Source organism: Stegostoma tigrinum, chromosome 6 (genome assembly GCF_030684315.1).
Source record: "Stegostoma tigrinum isolate sSteTig4 chromosome 6, sSteTig4.hap1, whole genome shotgun sequence".
NCBI lineage: Eukaryota > Metazoa > Chordata > Chondrichthyes > Orectolobiformes > Stegostomatidae > Stegostoma > Stegostoma tigrinum.
In genome coordinates, this window is record NC_081359.1 from 79,575,514 (window position 1) to 79,592,067 (window position 16,554).

Consider the following 16,554-nt stretch of genomic DNA (forward strand, 5'->3'; position numbering starts at 1 on the left):
AGCCCATCAATTTGGCTAAGATCAGTCCTGCAGGTCAAACTGGTATAGGGAATCTAGGCTAGAATCTTATTATTTCTTATAGTCGCAGTGAGCAAATAAACTGGAAGGAACAAAAACAAGTTGCTGGAAAAGCTCAGCAGGCCTGGCAGCATCTGTGAAGACGAAAACAGAGTTAACGTTTTGGGTCTGGTGACCCAAACTCAGAACTGTAAGGTTAGCAAGCATAGGGGTGATGGGTAAGTAGAACTTGGAGTTGACTTCATTACAGGCAATAATGTTTTGAATACACTCATGTTTTCAGAGGCTGCATGAAAATCAGGAGAACATTGGACTAGTTGAGACTACATTAACAAATGTTGGGAGAGAGCTTTAAACTTTGGAGCCATGTTTTTTCCTGGGCTATCAAGAAATTCCACACTATTCTCCCCATTAGGCCAAGTACATAGTGGGCTTGTCGAGGGTGAAAGCACTGCAGGCCTTGGTCAGCAGTGGTAATGGTGCAGGGATAGAGTTTCCTCTGTAATGTTAACCCCAGAATTACTTGCTTCCAAGACATCTTTTTTATATGTTAGTTCATTCACGGTTTGTGTATATTACTGGTTAGCCAATTCCGAATTGCCCTGGAGAAGTGGTGGTGAGCAACCCTCTTGAACTGCTGTGGTCTGTCTGATGTAGGTGCGCTCACTGTACTGTTAGGAAGGGACTTTTAGTGACAATGAAAGAATGGCAATATAGTGTGGCTTTGTGGGAACTTACAAGTGCTGACGTTCCTATGTATTTTTGCCATTGTCCTTCTAGATGGTAGAGATTGCAGGTTTGGAAGGTATTGTTGAAGGACCTTTGGTGAGTTGCTACGGCCTATCTTGTAGATGGTACAGATTGCTGTCACTGTGCATCCATGTTAGAGCGAATGAGTGTCGAAGATGGTGAATGGGGTCTCTGGTGGAAGTTCTGCCATATTTGGGGATACTCTTGTTTCCATGACAATGACGTCTGGCTTCATTTTTCAGAACAATACAGTGTGGTCCATTTGTTTGTCACTGTCATGGGTCAAGTGCCCTCTATTGCATTTCTGTAAATGAAGGGACACCATCTGAATATGACCTATCAAACTGACTGGCTCAAATTCTATCCAGCCACAAATCTGCCCATCTAAATGTTGGACTCCTGTTTTCTGATCCCGTAGATTGTGATAATGTTGGAAAGAGATTTAAACATTTGGCAACCAACTAAAAGAATCAGTTGACAAGATTTTTAAATTTTAAGACTTCTACTGTAGCAAATACATAAGAAGCAACATTTATAAAATGCTATGTTTGCAGGCAACTTCTTTTTTAAACCACAGAAAAATATCCCCATTTACCTTTTGAAAAGACCTCTAATCTCTCTTTCTGCTAAACAGTACTCTGTCCCTAAAATGCACCTTTCATTCTCCAGGAGCCAGCCCAAAGGTATTCTCAGCTCCTTATCCCTTTTCTAGCTGTATAACCTATAATCACTGAGTTAATCTTCATGATGAGAGTTCCTCTGGAGATTCCTCCCTTTAGCCAAAGCTAGGTGAACCTGTCTGCCTCATTTAAATCCTCTCAAACCTGGTCTCTACAATCTGAGCACAAGGTCTCACCCAGAATATGAAGAAACATTGTGAGGTGATGACATGATAGCTCAGTATGGACTTGCCCCTTCTTAAAGCCATCTCCATTTCAACATGAATCTCCTGGTCCTCGTATCCATGTAACAATGCTAATTAGCTATTCTCTAGATCCACAAATCCATTCAATCTTGGAATTAAATGGACAGTTTAGAATATAACAGTTTACAATGTCAACATTCTTAACATCCTACTGTGAGACTTGGAGATTGTCACGACCATGGTCAGAATCCCAAAATACTATGGACATTTCAAACCTGTACTTTCCCAAAATGTGTTTTTAAAAGAGAGCTTTCTGCCAAAAATGGCTATAAATTTCAACTCTACTGGATTTCATTAATAGGACAACATTCAATACTGTGTGTCAGCCTGGGTTCAAGCAAATGTATGCTGTGAAGGTCGCAGTTGAAAATACTGGTGTAGGTTACCCCATGTTGGAGGAAAAGACAGTCATTGCTAATGCTGCAAACTAGTTAAAAAGAAAACAGAACAATAAAGGACATTGTCTCTTGGCCAAGATGCTGAAATTCAATCACAGCAGAAAGAAATTAGAAGTGCAGAATCTCATCCAATCTACAAAACTAAGTATTGTGAACAACTCCATTGGTAACCAACCTTGCAACAACCTCAATGTTTAACTAGCTGCACTTTGTAAACAGTTCAAATCTGTATTGTTTTTTACATTTATCTTTTTTGACTCGTCTCTTATTTACAATCTGTGTGCATTAATATTTCTTCTGCGCGTAGTAATTAATGAACTCTCCCGCTTTGTTATTTCAAGAAAGTCTGGTTAATTTGGCTCTTTTTAAATCATTAAGTTTGTTTATTTCTGGGAGAAGAATATTCCCAGGGGAAGGGACCCTTGTTGAATTAAGCTTGCTGCAACTAACTGTTGGGGGTGGAAGAATAAAGAAACCAGTTCCTTCTCCGCACAGGGGAGTATATATTATCTGTTTCAAACAGTAACGAGTTTGGAGAACCTTACCCAGGTCTGATCGTAACAAGACTCACAGTCTATAAGTCATCGGCACATCTGCCGTAGTCATTGTTTGCATTATTAATAACTTGCACCACCTTCCCAGCAAAACAACCTGGACCCATGTTTAATCTTTACCATCTAAACCATCCAAACTTGTTATCAGGCAGAATTTAAAACAGATCATATGATCCTCTTCGATCCTTTATTTTTACCCAAAGTTAAAGGGACTATCCTAAAACATCATAATCTGATGCACCTCATACTTGCTATTTAAGAATTTTGCAGGAATGCAGTGCTCGCAAGGCTTTTAAAGTATCTCTGCATGGAAATGAGCTGGATTAGTTGAATGACCAATTTATTTTCCTTTTAAGTGGTTAGAAAGTTCACACAGAAAACCATTATTCAAAGCTGCAGGTATTCTTTATCAAAGTATTCAGACAGAGCATTTGGGACTTGAACCGAGACCTCATGAGGTCAGAACGCTACCACTGTGTCAGAAGACCCTCTACCTTCAAAGCTGTGTTTTGACGTCTGTCTTTACATCGAAGCCCTGCACATTTTAAATGACTTCCTGCAGCACTTTACATATAATGTTTGCAGGCAATCAGTTTTGCCTTCTATTGCAAACAAACATGTGAAGGACCAGTATGATTTGTTTTAAATAAAAAATGCATTACCAAAACATATTATACTGTGTAGAATTCATGCAACACATCACAGCACACAGTGGACTATAGCTTGTATAAAAGCAGTTCCAATGAAATCATAAATTATGTACATTTTATAAATAGATTGGAGCCTTGATATACACTTGTACATACCAGAATGAAAACTGATATTTAGAATGCTTGATCTCAGTGGGACACTTGAGTAGTATCTACATGATGAGAATCCTATTTAAAGAATATTACTTTGACTTTGAAGAATATTACTTTGACTTAGTTTTTGCAGCCATCAACATAAAGTGTGTGGTAAATAACTCAAAATATAGTGACTTTTAAACCTACACAATCTGTCCTATTAATTGCAAACATTACCTATTGATTGATATATAAACACGCTCAGAAAAGATGTGGCCCAAGATATCTGCTTGTATGAAGCATTTCATTAATGTTTTCTATCACAGTCGGTACATAATGAGCTGACATTTTGCAGAGTTGGGAAGATTTTGCAGTCCTTTGAAAGTGGTGGATGTATCGTGAATCCTGCCCCCATTCAGACACCCCAACTTCTCCTCATTGCACAGAAAAAATATAGGTTGAGGGTCTACACCATGCTATTTGAACTTGGCCTACTCCATTCCAGGGGTAGGCATCTCCTAGTCTCCTACAGTTGTCATGGAGTCGAACTGGCTTCTGGATGACTTGTGATTTGAGGCCACTCAGGCATGTCTACCTCATCCCACTGATGTCTCATTCCCAGTAATCAACCCTCCAAGCCCTACAGCGGTAATTCATTCCCAGCCACATTCCTTCACAGGTTTCTAGTGATCCTTCCTGCTACCCAAGCAAATTCTTGCTCCTTCACCCACTTCACCGTAGGTCATCATATGTTCACTGTCAACCCGTAATACTTCCCTGTCTGTGCACTCTGCACAGTATCAATGAACCTTACAGTAACAATGGCATTTGTAGAAAAGCTTAAAACAGCTATTCATAATTTAGTTGAAAAGTTGCAGTTACTATAACCTGATAAAGTGTAATAAAAGTGAATATATTTGTAGCAGAAACTGTAATCATTTGACAGCGCTTTAATTTTTACTCATTTATTCTTTCGTGATGTATGAGCATTGCTGGTAAGGCCCACATTTGTTGCAGATCCTAAAGTTGCTGCTTGACTATTTCAGGGGGTGGCTAAGAATCAACCACATTACTGCGAATTAAGTGTGGTATGTTGGACAGACCACTTAACGAAGGCAGATTTCCTTCCTTGAGTGACAGTATTGAACCAAGCACAAAACCTAGCTGAGAGCCTAGACTTCTACGAGTTTATAGAACAAAGTACATGGAGAAGAACAGAGATAACAAGGTGTAGAGCTGGATGAATACAGCAGCCCAAACAGCACCGGGTGAGCAGGAAGGCTGACATTTGGGTCTCGACCCTTCTTCATAAAAGAACACTTTGTTTGCTTGACACTTTTTCAGTGACTCATTGTTATGTCCACAAAGGACAAAAAGGTGACAAATGTTTATAATTTCTAGCATTCACCGACCTGACCCTCTGCTCAAGTGGGGTGAAAATCTAGCCTTTCAGAGGCACTTTTTCTGAGCTGGGTGCACCAAAAAATGAAATTTCCTAACTTCTGTTCTTCATTTATGAAATGAAAACCCAACCTTACGTTGATTGGAGAGACACAACAGTAGTACTCAATTACTGTGTGTCCTAAATATCTTTTTGACAATTACTTAAATCGAAGAAGGTGATTGATATTAAAAAAAAACAAATATTGAGACTCTTTCATTAGATGTAAGTATTGCAATGAGCAGAAAGTTATCGCATTTTTAATATACCTGATTTTTGGTAAGTTAACTATCAGCTTTCGTTCAGTAACAGCCTTCTCACCTCTTAACCAGTACACTGTTGGTTTGAGTCCCAGTCCAGAGACATGAACACACAATTATAGGTAATTTCTTTCAGGTCTTCAATTTAGTTCTATTCCATATAAGTAAATAATGGTGCCTGGGACTAATTTGTGAGCTATTCTCAATAATGGCCTAAGGTTTGATGCAGACCATGTAGGAACCAGGCAAGCAGTCAATCAAAGACATATCTGTAAACAACTTGAGTATTTTCAAAAGTGAGTATTTCTTGGAGGTTCATCCCTTCAAATGCTATTCAATTGATAAAAAAATTTTTCTGCATTATTCTAAAAGTACTACTGCCACGTGGCTGACCTGGAGCAAACAGTATTGTCCACAATGTGTGAAATCTTTGTAAGATGCTGGTGTTCTAGGGCTCTAAATTACATGTTGCGACTTCTCTGTGTGCCCTGCTATTAATAAGAATATGTATGGTAGCAATGAAGCAGATAACAGGCTGTGAGGCGTCTTTCTATGTTCAAGCAGGAAAAATATGAGATTGATAGCAACCATATATGTAGAATTCTGGACCATTTACTTGATTATATGGTACTGTTAGGCAGTCAGACTTCGCTAGATTGTGCACAATCTCTAGCATTTCTTCCCATGTCGTAACGATACTATCACCATTGTTAATCCTGAGGTCTGATTGCCATCTCATGCTAAGTTTAAAGCACTTCATCTTTTGACTTGTCACATGGACTATCGGTTGCATCCCCACCTTACACTGCAGAATATCTATTTCATGAGCATGACTCTATTACAAAGCCTCTGTGCCTCCAGGTTGCTTATTTCCAAACTGTGGCATTACCATAATTTATTTTACATCAAACAACCCTCATAGACCTCCTGCAGTTTTTCAATCAAACTTTGCAAAGGCTCACTCATTTTATCGCAGTACTGTTTGGCCCTTTTGAGCAGCAATCCTTTAAGACCAGGAGTCCTCTCAAATAGGATCTGTAAGGATGGAATTTCTGTCATATGTAACCAGAGTTTTTAGTCAAAAGATGATCTTATGAATGTAAGTCGAGTTTAATTGAAGACGTAGTGTAAGTTGTTTGAACTGGTCTTGTGAATGTAAGTCAAATTTAACTAAAGATGTAATGTAAGATGTTTGTGTAAGTTGTCTGGTTTGCCCAGGATGGGGAAGACTCCAGCTGTTACATCTTGTGTAGCACTCTTGACCTTGGAGAAGGCAAGAGATTACATTACATGGCTAACCCTTTGATGGTTAAGGCTAAGGTATCTTGCTGAAGATTGTTTTTCCCTGCGATCTGTCACCGAGTTCCCAGCATCTATTATAGTCAAAGCCTTTTTCGATTTCTGTGTTTTCTGAGAAACAGCCAGCTGACCATTTTATTACCTTTTCTTTACTTCAACCCATAACTTCAATTCCATCATTGTGAAGTCATAAATCGATTTTTATAGTTGTTACATTTATTGTCGAACTGAGTTGTTGTTTCGTTCACCAGATGGCAGTCAGTTTGTTAAGCTAGAAATGGAAACATAATTCCTTAAATGAGTTTTTGTTTGTGATTTCTTTTGCTTTATGATTGAACCCTGTAGTACTTCTAATGGTTTTGTACAGAATATTCCTAGAAATCCATTTTATTAATGACTTTCATTGTTTTAAAATATGGATATCCTCCCATTGTAAAAATTCACTTTTCCATTGAAAAGGCACTAAAAATGTAATGCCATTCTATCCAAACCAATGATTATGTTTGCTGCGCTACCCTGAATCCTGTCTCAGATTTATTTTACAAGTGCAATGAGCATAAGAGGTTTAGTGTCTCTGATATTTATTGCATTCAACTTTAATGTCTTCTCCCCTACCCCACCCCCTCCCCGAGAATGGGTAGGATGTTGACATGTCAAACCTTAAATTGAACTCAACTTGCCTGAAAGCTGTCCATTTTTTTGTTTTGAAGCTGGAGGCAAGTGCACCCTCCTCATCTTGAATTCCCACACCTGAGAGGCAGGGCAGAGTTAGAAAGTCTGGGCATATCCAGAGACCCTTAAGAGGAAACTTCTGCGGGTGACTGTACTGTCACCTACCTCCTTCCGAAGACAGGGCTCAAAGTGGCCCCAGCACCCTCCCTGCACTCACTTTCCTTGCCATTGCTGCTAGGGACGTGTATTGGACATGGCTCACCATGATAGCCACCAACATCTCCGTGGAGGCAGCCAGATGATGGTATGTTTGTGACAGCTAAGTCCCTATGGTGTGGCTACAATCCCGCAGCCTCTGGGCTACAGTGGCCACCACACCCCACATTCATTTTCAGCCTAATGCTCCTGTATTTGCTTGTCAATGTGTAGAAAGTCCCTGATCGGTGACACCCCAGGGTCCCTCATGCTTGGCACTGAATAGATGCCAGGTCTCTGGCAGATCTAGTGTCAGCAACCTGGTTGTTTTATCCTCAGCCACCTGCAGAGATATGGCAGTGATGTGTTCACCAGCAGATGCTCTTGATTCTAACCTAGTCAAAGTTCCCACCAAATGCCATTGGTTGTGCTGCATGCATGGACAAGGTCCCTCTGTCAAAGGTCCATGTTGAGGTATTCCATGGCCCTACTTGTTAAAGTGTTCCTTATCCCATATATACTGCATTGCCATTGTGTGTTACACTGACTGTTCACATCAAGAAGAACCTTGGATATTCCCCACACAGGTTCATTGGAAACTTGGCCAATGGCTCCAACCTACAGCATGAGTTAATGTAACTCTGTGAAACAATAACACTGTAGAGCAGAGGGGGAGCAGATACTGCATGAAGCTCCTACCAATCAGTCTCCACGTGAAGAGGTTGCAGCTAAAGGTCCCCTCAGGATTCACAGGTGACCCTGAGTCTGTCGTCCTTGTTGCTAATTCCTTCACTGATTGAGGCACGGTGTTGCTGCAGACTGAGGGTAACTCAGGACATCATTACTGAACTAAGCCAGCTAATAAAGCAAGAACGAGTAAGTGACCATCTAAAACAACAGCCATCAAGATGATAATGGGAACTGCAGATGCTGGGGAATCCAAAATAACAAAGTGTGGAGCTGGATGAACACAGCAGGCCAAGCAGCATCTCAGGAGCACAAAAGCTGACGTTTCGGGCCTAGACCCTTCATTGGAGAGGGGGATGGGGAGAGGGTTCTGAAATAAATAGGGAGAGAGGGGGAGGCGGACCGAAGATGGAAAGAAAAGAAGATAGATGGAGAGGAGAGTATAGGTGGGAGGTAGGGAGGAGATAGGTCAGTCCAGGGAAGACAGACAGGTCAAGGAGGCGGGATGAGGTTAGTGGGTAGGAAATGGAGGTGCAGCTTGAGGTGGGAGGAAGGGATGGGTGAGAGGAAGAACAGGTTAGGGAAGCGGAGACAGGCTGGGCTGGTTTTGGGATGCAGTGGGGGGAAGGGAGGAGCTGGGCTGGTTTTGGGATGCAGTGGGGAGAGGGGAAGAACTGGGCTGGTTTTGGGATGCAGTGGGGGAAGGGGAGATTTTGAAGCTGGTGAAATCCACATTGATACCATTGGGCTGCAGGGTTCCCAAGCGGAATATGAGTTGCTGTTCTTGCAACCTTCGGGTGGCATCATTGTGGCACTGCAGGAGGCCCATGATGGACATGTCGTCTGAGGAGTGGGAGGGGGCTTTAAAATGGTTCGCGACTGGGAGGTGCAGTTGTTTATTGCGAACCGAGCGGAGGTGTTCTGCAAAGCGGTCCCCAAGCCTCCGCTTGGTTTCCCCAATGTAGAGGAAGCCACACCGGGTACAATGGATACAGTATACCACATTGGCCGATGTGCAGGTGAACATCTGCTTAATATGGAAGGTCATCTTGGGGCCTGGGATGGGGGTGAGGGAGAAGGTGTGGGGGCAAGTGTAGCACTTCCTGCAGTTGCAGGGGAAGGTGAAGGGAACTGCTGTCTTCAACCTTTATGTAAGTGACTGCTTCCAAGGATCCACTAGAGGTCTGTATAGGATCTCTTAATCTTTGATCCACTAAAGTATTAAAACTGTTACTGTGGTAATTTGTGCAGGGTCACACCACTTCAACTCATTTCTGCGTAACAAGGACAGTACTGCAGTCCCGGCTGGCTGTTTGCAGGTAGGTTTTGCCAACCTAGTGTCCCCCAGGTGCAGAATACAATAGATTGGACACATTGAGATCACCATATTGTAACAGGATGACCAAAATCACAGATGATTTCCATTCCATCAATGTACAGTGATCATCATCCCATTTAGAATTCTGCACTAGATACTGAGAGGCTGCCATGCCTATTTCCTTGAGAATACTCAAGTTCCTGCTTTGTTTCAAGGACTGGATGTCTCGCAAGGATGGTTGCTGGGAGATTTAACCAGTAACCATGGCTGATTACATCATTACACATCTCCTTGTGCTAAGACCAAGGGTAAATAATAAAGCAGTCCATTATCCAACCAAGGTGATGGTAGAGGAGATGATAGATTTCTGAAGGTCAGGTTCTGACATTTGGATCAGTCTGTTGGGAGGTCTTGCAGTGTGCCCCAGCCAGTGTGTGCCGTGCACTGCAGGCATCTTGCACTTTGCACAATTGGAGCAAGCGCAGAGGGGATGTGATGGGGGCCGGAGAGTTGGGAGAGAGCAGCATCCTTCTTATGAGGAGGATATTGACCAGAAGAAACATCATCTTCACCAAGCTAGAGTGGCACAGCATCAGGGACAAGAAGTCAGACAGGACTTTGTTGACAACAAAGTGTGAAGCTGGATGAACACAGCAGGCCAAGCAGCAGCTCAGGAGCACAACACACTTGGTTCCAGTTAGGTGGGAGCAGGGTGCAGTAATCACTCATTGACTTTAAATTGATCACTGCTCAAACGTTGAACAGTCCTGTCTGTTTTCAGGAGCAAATGTAACTTTTGTTTGTTTGTTTTTTAAATTGCTTTTGCTCTTAGTGAATAGAAACGAACATTATCAATTGTTTGAAAGCTTTACACGATGTGATTTTTCAGTTTATCTTTTCAAGATATTAGGCTTCACTAAACAATGGGGAAACCGTAACAACACAGGAACTAGCAACAGGAGGAGGCCAGCCTGCTCCACCATTCATTATGATCATGGCTGATCATCCAGCTCAGTGTTCTGACCCCACTTTCTCCTGATCCCCTTTAACGCTAAGAACTACATTTAACTTCTTCTAGAAAACATTCAGTGTTATGGTCACAGCCAGTTTCTGTGGCAGAGAATTCCACAAGCTCCCCACTCCCTGGATGAGGAAATGTCTCCTCATCTCCATCATAAATGGCCTACTCTATGTCCTTAGACTGGGACACCTGGTTCCAGAATCCCAGAAAGACTGTCTTTGAGAGAATTTTAAGATGGGATGATACTAAGAATGAGTAACCTGTGCAGCTTGGCCTTAAGCAGTGATATAATTGTGAAGGTGCACTTGGAGTAGCGTTGAAGTTAGCCTTTGCATCTGTCTAAGTTGAGAAGCATTTGTTTTTGGTTCCCCTCCCATTACCTGGATGGTGAAGAGCAACTCTCAGCTGGCAGTGCTTCATCTGGTACATGGCTGGGCTTTGGAAATGGCATCTGTACAGGGCATTCCAGGAGGCCCTGGCAGGAGTGGCTAGTTCCACCTCGGTTGAGAGAGAAGATTGGACGAATGGTTTCCATGGAGTCACGATGCACAGGTGATGAGATGAGTTGTAGCAAATGAACTGTGATTGTTCACTAAAGCTCATGGAGAAAAGCCCTCTACCAAAAGTGACAAATGAACTTTGCCAGTATCTGATTTTTAAAAAGCAGCCCAGTATTTCAGAATTCAATGCAGCAGGTGAACCTTAGAGTTAGCGCTGAATTAATATTGAATTGTTTACATATAGTTACTAGCATTGAAAAGTAATCATAGAACTGTTCCATGTTTTTATATGTCTTTTTTTTATTTAATTGAGTACTCAAACAATGAAGAATTATGAATACAATGACTGACAAACTTCATATCATTACAACAAACAGTCACATTCTCGAGATATCTAATGTGTGGATTCCTGTTGTAGTTCAAAAATATTATTTTTTACTTTCTCCCAATATTTTAGTGGACCAGAAGAAAAATACTATCCCAATTGTCCAAAGATCAAGTCTCCCAAAATATCCTGGGCATTCTGGACTCCGTCCTCCTGGTTACTCGCGATTGCCAGCCGCTAAACTCGTGGCTTTTGGATTTGTTCGGAGTTCGAGTGTGTCATCTGTCTCCAGCAACCAGTCAAATGACAGCGCTCATAGTGACCACAGCAAAACCGCAAATCGTAAGCTGCAATTTAATGGTTTCTCTTTTGATATAGGCAATTGTCCACAAAATCTTTCATCATCTTTTCCTTAAAACGCAAGAATTCAGAGTAGCTAATTTGAACTTTAGATGCGAAATGTTTCATATGGAGGTGATGTAATTCAATTGAAAAACCACATGGTATACAACCATCCAACACTTTATTGCAACATATTTAAAAAGAAACTTCCCTACTCCAAATGTAACCAGGACATTTGGAAACACTTTATATAGTGCTCAGGTTATACTAAACATGGTAAAGCATGTAAGATGTCAGAGACATGTTTCACCCATTCTATAATAGACACTGTGTTTAAACTAGGTGCATCAAGCTGCAGTTATACTGCCTCTCCATTCGCTGCCCAATGTCCATGAAATACATGGTACAGCCACCTGTGTTAAATGATATCGTTGATTGTGTATTACTGAAGAACATGCCGCGTTTAGCTAAAGAACAATTCTGCGCATACATCAGGCATGCTCACCAGCTGATTAAGTTTCAATGGTGAAAGCGTTCTGCCAGGCAAATATGTTTGGAATAAAATCAAATATAGAAGTTAAAAATTACATTACAATAGGCTGAATTATATGGGGGAGAAAAAGCTGAAATTGCTGGTGAAATTCAGCATATCTGGTAGCATATGTGGGATGAAAGCAGAGTTAATGTTTCGAGCCCAGTGTCTCTTCATCAGAATGTCAGAAATTATGCTGAGCTGCTGTGAATGCTAACTACTTGATACAGCCTCATAAGGTAGGCTGTCGTGTTCGTATCAATTCCCACCCTGAACCACTTTCCATTGATAAGAGTGACTACTTAAGTGTCTGTATTTAAATAGATCCGTAGTAAATGATGTAAGCCGGAGAATAACATAGAGGAAGTAATTTCTTTTGTAATTTTCCACATAGCTTTGATCTAAAAGTGCTTACTCTGAACTCCAATGTAAATTATTTTTAATCTCTCGTTTGTTATAGAAAAATGTAATGCTTGAAGATGGAGAATTACCACTGATGACAGAGATATACTGATTACAATACTTTCAACCTTGCTGTCACCCCTTTGTCATAGACTTGTAGTTCACACAATTGATTCTCAAAAACTAGGCTGTTTTGAGCAAAAGAAATTGAGAAAAGACATGATCCACATTTTTAAGAGAATGAAGGGAATGAATAATGAACAGATCCAAAAACTCCAATGAAGAGGATATGAGTGTTTAATTAATAAGCTTTAAGGTTAGGATAAGAAATGCATTTTTCTACAGCATGATATGCAGTTAGTGCACATGTTCTTTAGAAAAGAACTAATATTCGCAATGAGCGATATTGAAGTTCGGGAAAATAAGCACAGATTTAGAGGATGAAATTACATACAATCTGAAGTTAATTGTTCTGAATTTTAGGAAGAAAATATGCTTCAGGAAAATAAACTATTTAAGTGAGCTGCTATGACAATTTCTGTTATATCTTGGCCCCTCTTAATTTTGCGCTTCAGAATTAAACCTTCTCTAATCCTCTGTTTCAAAGAAAACAACTCCAGCTTCTCCAGCCTTTCATCGTAACTGAAATTCTTCAGTGCTGGCAATGTCTCATAAATCTCCTCTATCCTTTCGAGTGCAATTACACCCTTCTGTAAAGCTGTATGCAGTATTCTGGCTGTGGTCTGATAGTGTATTTTTAGTACTGTTCTAGGATGACCTCCTGCTTATGTGCTACTCTTAGCTAAAAAGAAAAATATCTTCTATGTCATCTTAACTACTTTTTGTACTTGTTTCTCTGCCTTCAGAGATTTGTGAACATGTAATCCAAGCTCTCCCTGTTCCTGAGATAGTAGGAACTGCCAATGCTGGAGAATCTGAGATAACACGGTGCGAGGCTGGATCAACACAACAGGCCAAGCAGCATCAGAGGAGCAGGAAAGCTTGAAGTTTTGGGTCGGGACCCTTCTTCAGAAATAGGAGGGTCCCAACCCGAAGTGTCAAGCTTTCTTGCTCCTCTGATGCTGTTCTCCCTGTTCCTGTCCACTTGTCAGTTACCTAGCTGATTCTTATACTACTGTTTTCTCTTCCTGAATGCAATGCCTCACAGTTCAGTGGATTGAATTGATGATCACCACTTTTAATAAAATCTGGCAGTTTGCAACATTCTTCCTCACAGAAGTTGGCTTTGTGATTGATAGTGTCATCTGCGAACTTTTTAATCATTCTTTTCTTGCAACAATTACCATTGTTACAAAGGAGCCACTTTTTCAAATAGCATGGCCCTACAGACAGAAGAGGGATCAAGCAATAACCAATGAATTTGTTCTCGTGCTGGTTGATCGTGAAAGCTTGAGTAGGATACAAATAGAATTTCCTTTCCTTTGGGAGTAATGATATTGTACCTTCCATGTCCACCTGAATGGAGAGTCAGCAGCAGTTTAACTTTTCGTCTGCACACCAACGTTCCCAGCAATGTAGCTGTGTCAATACTGTACCAAAGCACAAGGACAAATCCAACCCAGCTAATTACTGCCTCATCAGTCTACTCTCACTTTCCGTCACTTTACTGATGATCATCATCAACAGTGCTATCAAGCAACACCTGCTCAGTTACAGCCTGTGCACTGACACCCAGCTTGGGTTTCCCCAGGGCCATGCAGCTCCTGACCTTGTTACAGTCTTGGGTCAAACATGGACAAAAGGTCTTAATTCCAGAGGTGAGGTGAGAGTGCCACCCCTTGACATCAAGGCCACACTTGACCAATTATGGCATCAAGGAGCTGTAGTAAAACTTTCCACTGGTTGGACTCATACCTGGCACATAGGACAGTGATTGATAGTGGTCAGTGAAGATCAGTCATCTCAGCTCCAGGCCATATCTGCAGGAGTTCCTCACAGTGGTGTTTGAGGCCCAACCATCTTCAGTTGTTTTGTCAATGACGTTCCCTCAATCAGGAGGTCAGAAGTGGAGATTTTCACCAGTGATTGCACAATGTTCAGAATCATTGTGATTCCTCAGTTACTGAAGCAGCCCATGTTCAAATGCAACAAGGCCTGGTGGTTAACATCCAGGCTTGAGCTGACAGGTGGCAAGTAACATTTGCACCACACAAATGTCAGGCATTACCATCTCCAATAAGAGACAATCTAACGAGAGCCTCATGACATTGAATGGTTTTCCCATAACTCAATATATTGGTACTAATCAACATCCTGGGGTTACCATTGATCAGAAACTCAACTGGACTCACCACATAAACACAGTGGCTACAAGGGCAGGTCATAGGCTAGGAATACTGACTCCCCAAAGCCTGTTTATCATCTACAAGGCACAAGTCAGATGCATGATGGAATAGCCCCCATTTGCCTGGATGAGTTCAGCTCCAACAACACTCAAGAAGCTTGACACCATTTAGGGCGAAGCAGCCCACTTGATTGACACCACATTCACTCCCTCCACCACTGACACTCAGCAGCAGCAGTGTGCGTGCTTTGTACAAGATGCACTGCAGAAATTCACCAAAGATCCTCAGACAGCACCTTCCAAATTCACAAACACTTTGACCTAGAAGGACAAGGGCAGCAGATTCATGGGAACACCACCCACTTGTATGATCTGCCTTCAAACCACTCACCTTTTTGTCTTGGAAACATAACCATTCCTTCACTCCAAAATCTGCTGGGCACAGAGCAATCAAAAAGAAAATGATACTTTATTGACAGGCATGAATCTCTAACCTTTCCTGTCAAAGCGAGCAGTGCTGCCGATTGGACTAAAATGATTTCATTCAAAACTCCATTAAAAATATTTGTTTTTACATTAATCTCTCTTGTTGCACCTAAGACATGTTACACAAGTGAGTAAATTTTGTGAAAGTTAATGTAAGTAGGCATTTAAATGTAATTACCTATCTAGAGTAGGATAGAGTGACATACAAAGTGGTGAAGTTCATAACGAGTCCGGAGTCTCATTGAACTCATAGAGGGTCTACCCTAATCTTCAGGACAGGTTCTTTTTTAAACTTTACTCAATTAAAATTATTGTGCAGCTAATTATAAAATTGTCTACTTTACAGACACTGTTGGTTTTCAGATACCAGAGTTGAAGTACTCTGCCTGTACCCACAAAATGCATAAATTAATTGTCGCTTTTACTTTAAAACTGATAGTAACTATGAACAGACAATTACAGGACAGGACAGACTGCTAATACCCCAGAAGAAAAGTCATCGGTGAGATGACAGAAGAAGGCTCATCCCACAACCATAATGTAGTCAGTCAGACTACCACCCCTCATTGGAAAGGACGTCCCAACTTCTGGAGCTGCCTGAATGGCCAGCAGTCCCAGTAATGCCAGCATTCAGTGGTGGTCACTGCTGAAACTGTAGGTAGGTCCAACTAAGACATCCAGTGCATCCTAGAGTGAGGTAAGTCAAGTGTATTGGGCAGTGAGCATTTGTCTGCCTTAGTGTAGGGCTTGTTTTTAAGTGTAGGTAAGTAGGCAAAAAGGAGGGTACTATATTCTCAACTAGTGCCTTTGAGGGGTGAAAGGCAACCTTCAAAGATAGTAATCCTTCTTCCTTCCTGCCCATTCCAATCATATTATGGTGTGCACAGGATAACATTGGGGTCTATTCAGTTTTAAACCAAAGTCAATTAACCCCTTATTACATATGGTTGATGGGCTGCTGATTTCAATGGCCAATGAGCCTCCGTTACATTGGGGTGGGCTTGATGGTAGGCAGCAAGCTGGTGGGCTGGATAACTGACCTCTCTTATGTTACCCATGATAAAAAGCCTGCTGGAGGAAATGTAATAGTCCAATGCTTCAAACATTGGTGAATTGGCTGTGAAACAATTTGGACCTTCATGAGATTATTAAAGGCAGTTTACAAATGTAAGTTCTTCCTTTAAATGCCTAGCTGAATTATTTTCTGACTGTTCTTTTTCATGAGCGGCAAGGACAAAATCACATTGAGTCTGCATATGTAGAATGACATCTAGTGCCAGCACAAGCATTGAAAAAAATCACAGCAAGGAGACTGGACTTGCATTGGGGTCTTATTAAA

The 16,554-nt window shown here is 41.3% G+C and overlaps 1 protein-coding gene across 7 annotated transcripts in view; it reads left to right on the forward strand.

The window, feature by feature from the left end:
• The window catches only part of LOC125453689 (microtubule-associated tumor suppressor candidate 2-like), a 403,189-nt gene that overhangs the window by 200,185 nt on the left and 186,450 nt on the right, over positions 1-16,554 (forward strand). For all 7 annotated transcript variants that reach the window (XM_059646692.1, XM_059646691.1, XM_059646695.1 and 4 more), the window contains one exon: positions 11,281-11,490. In XM_059646692.1, coding sequence (XP_059502675.1) covers positions 11,281-11,490 — 210 coding nt within the window. The remainder of the gene's footprint in view (positions 1-11,280; positions 11,491-16,554) is intronic.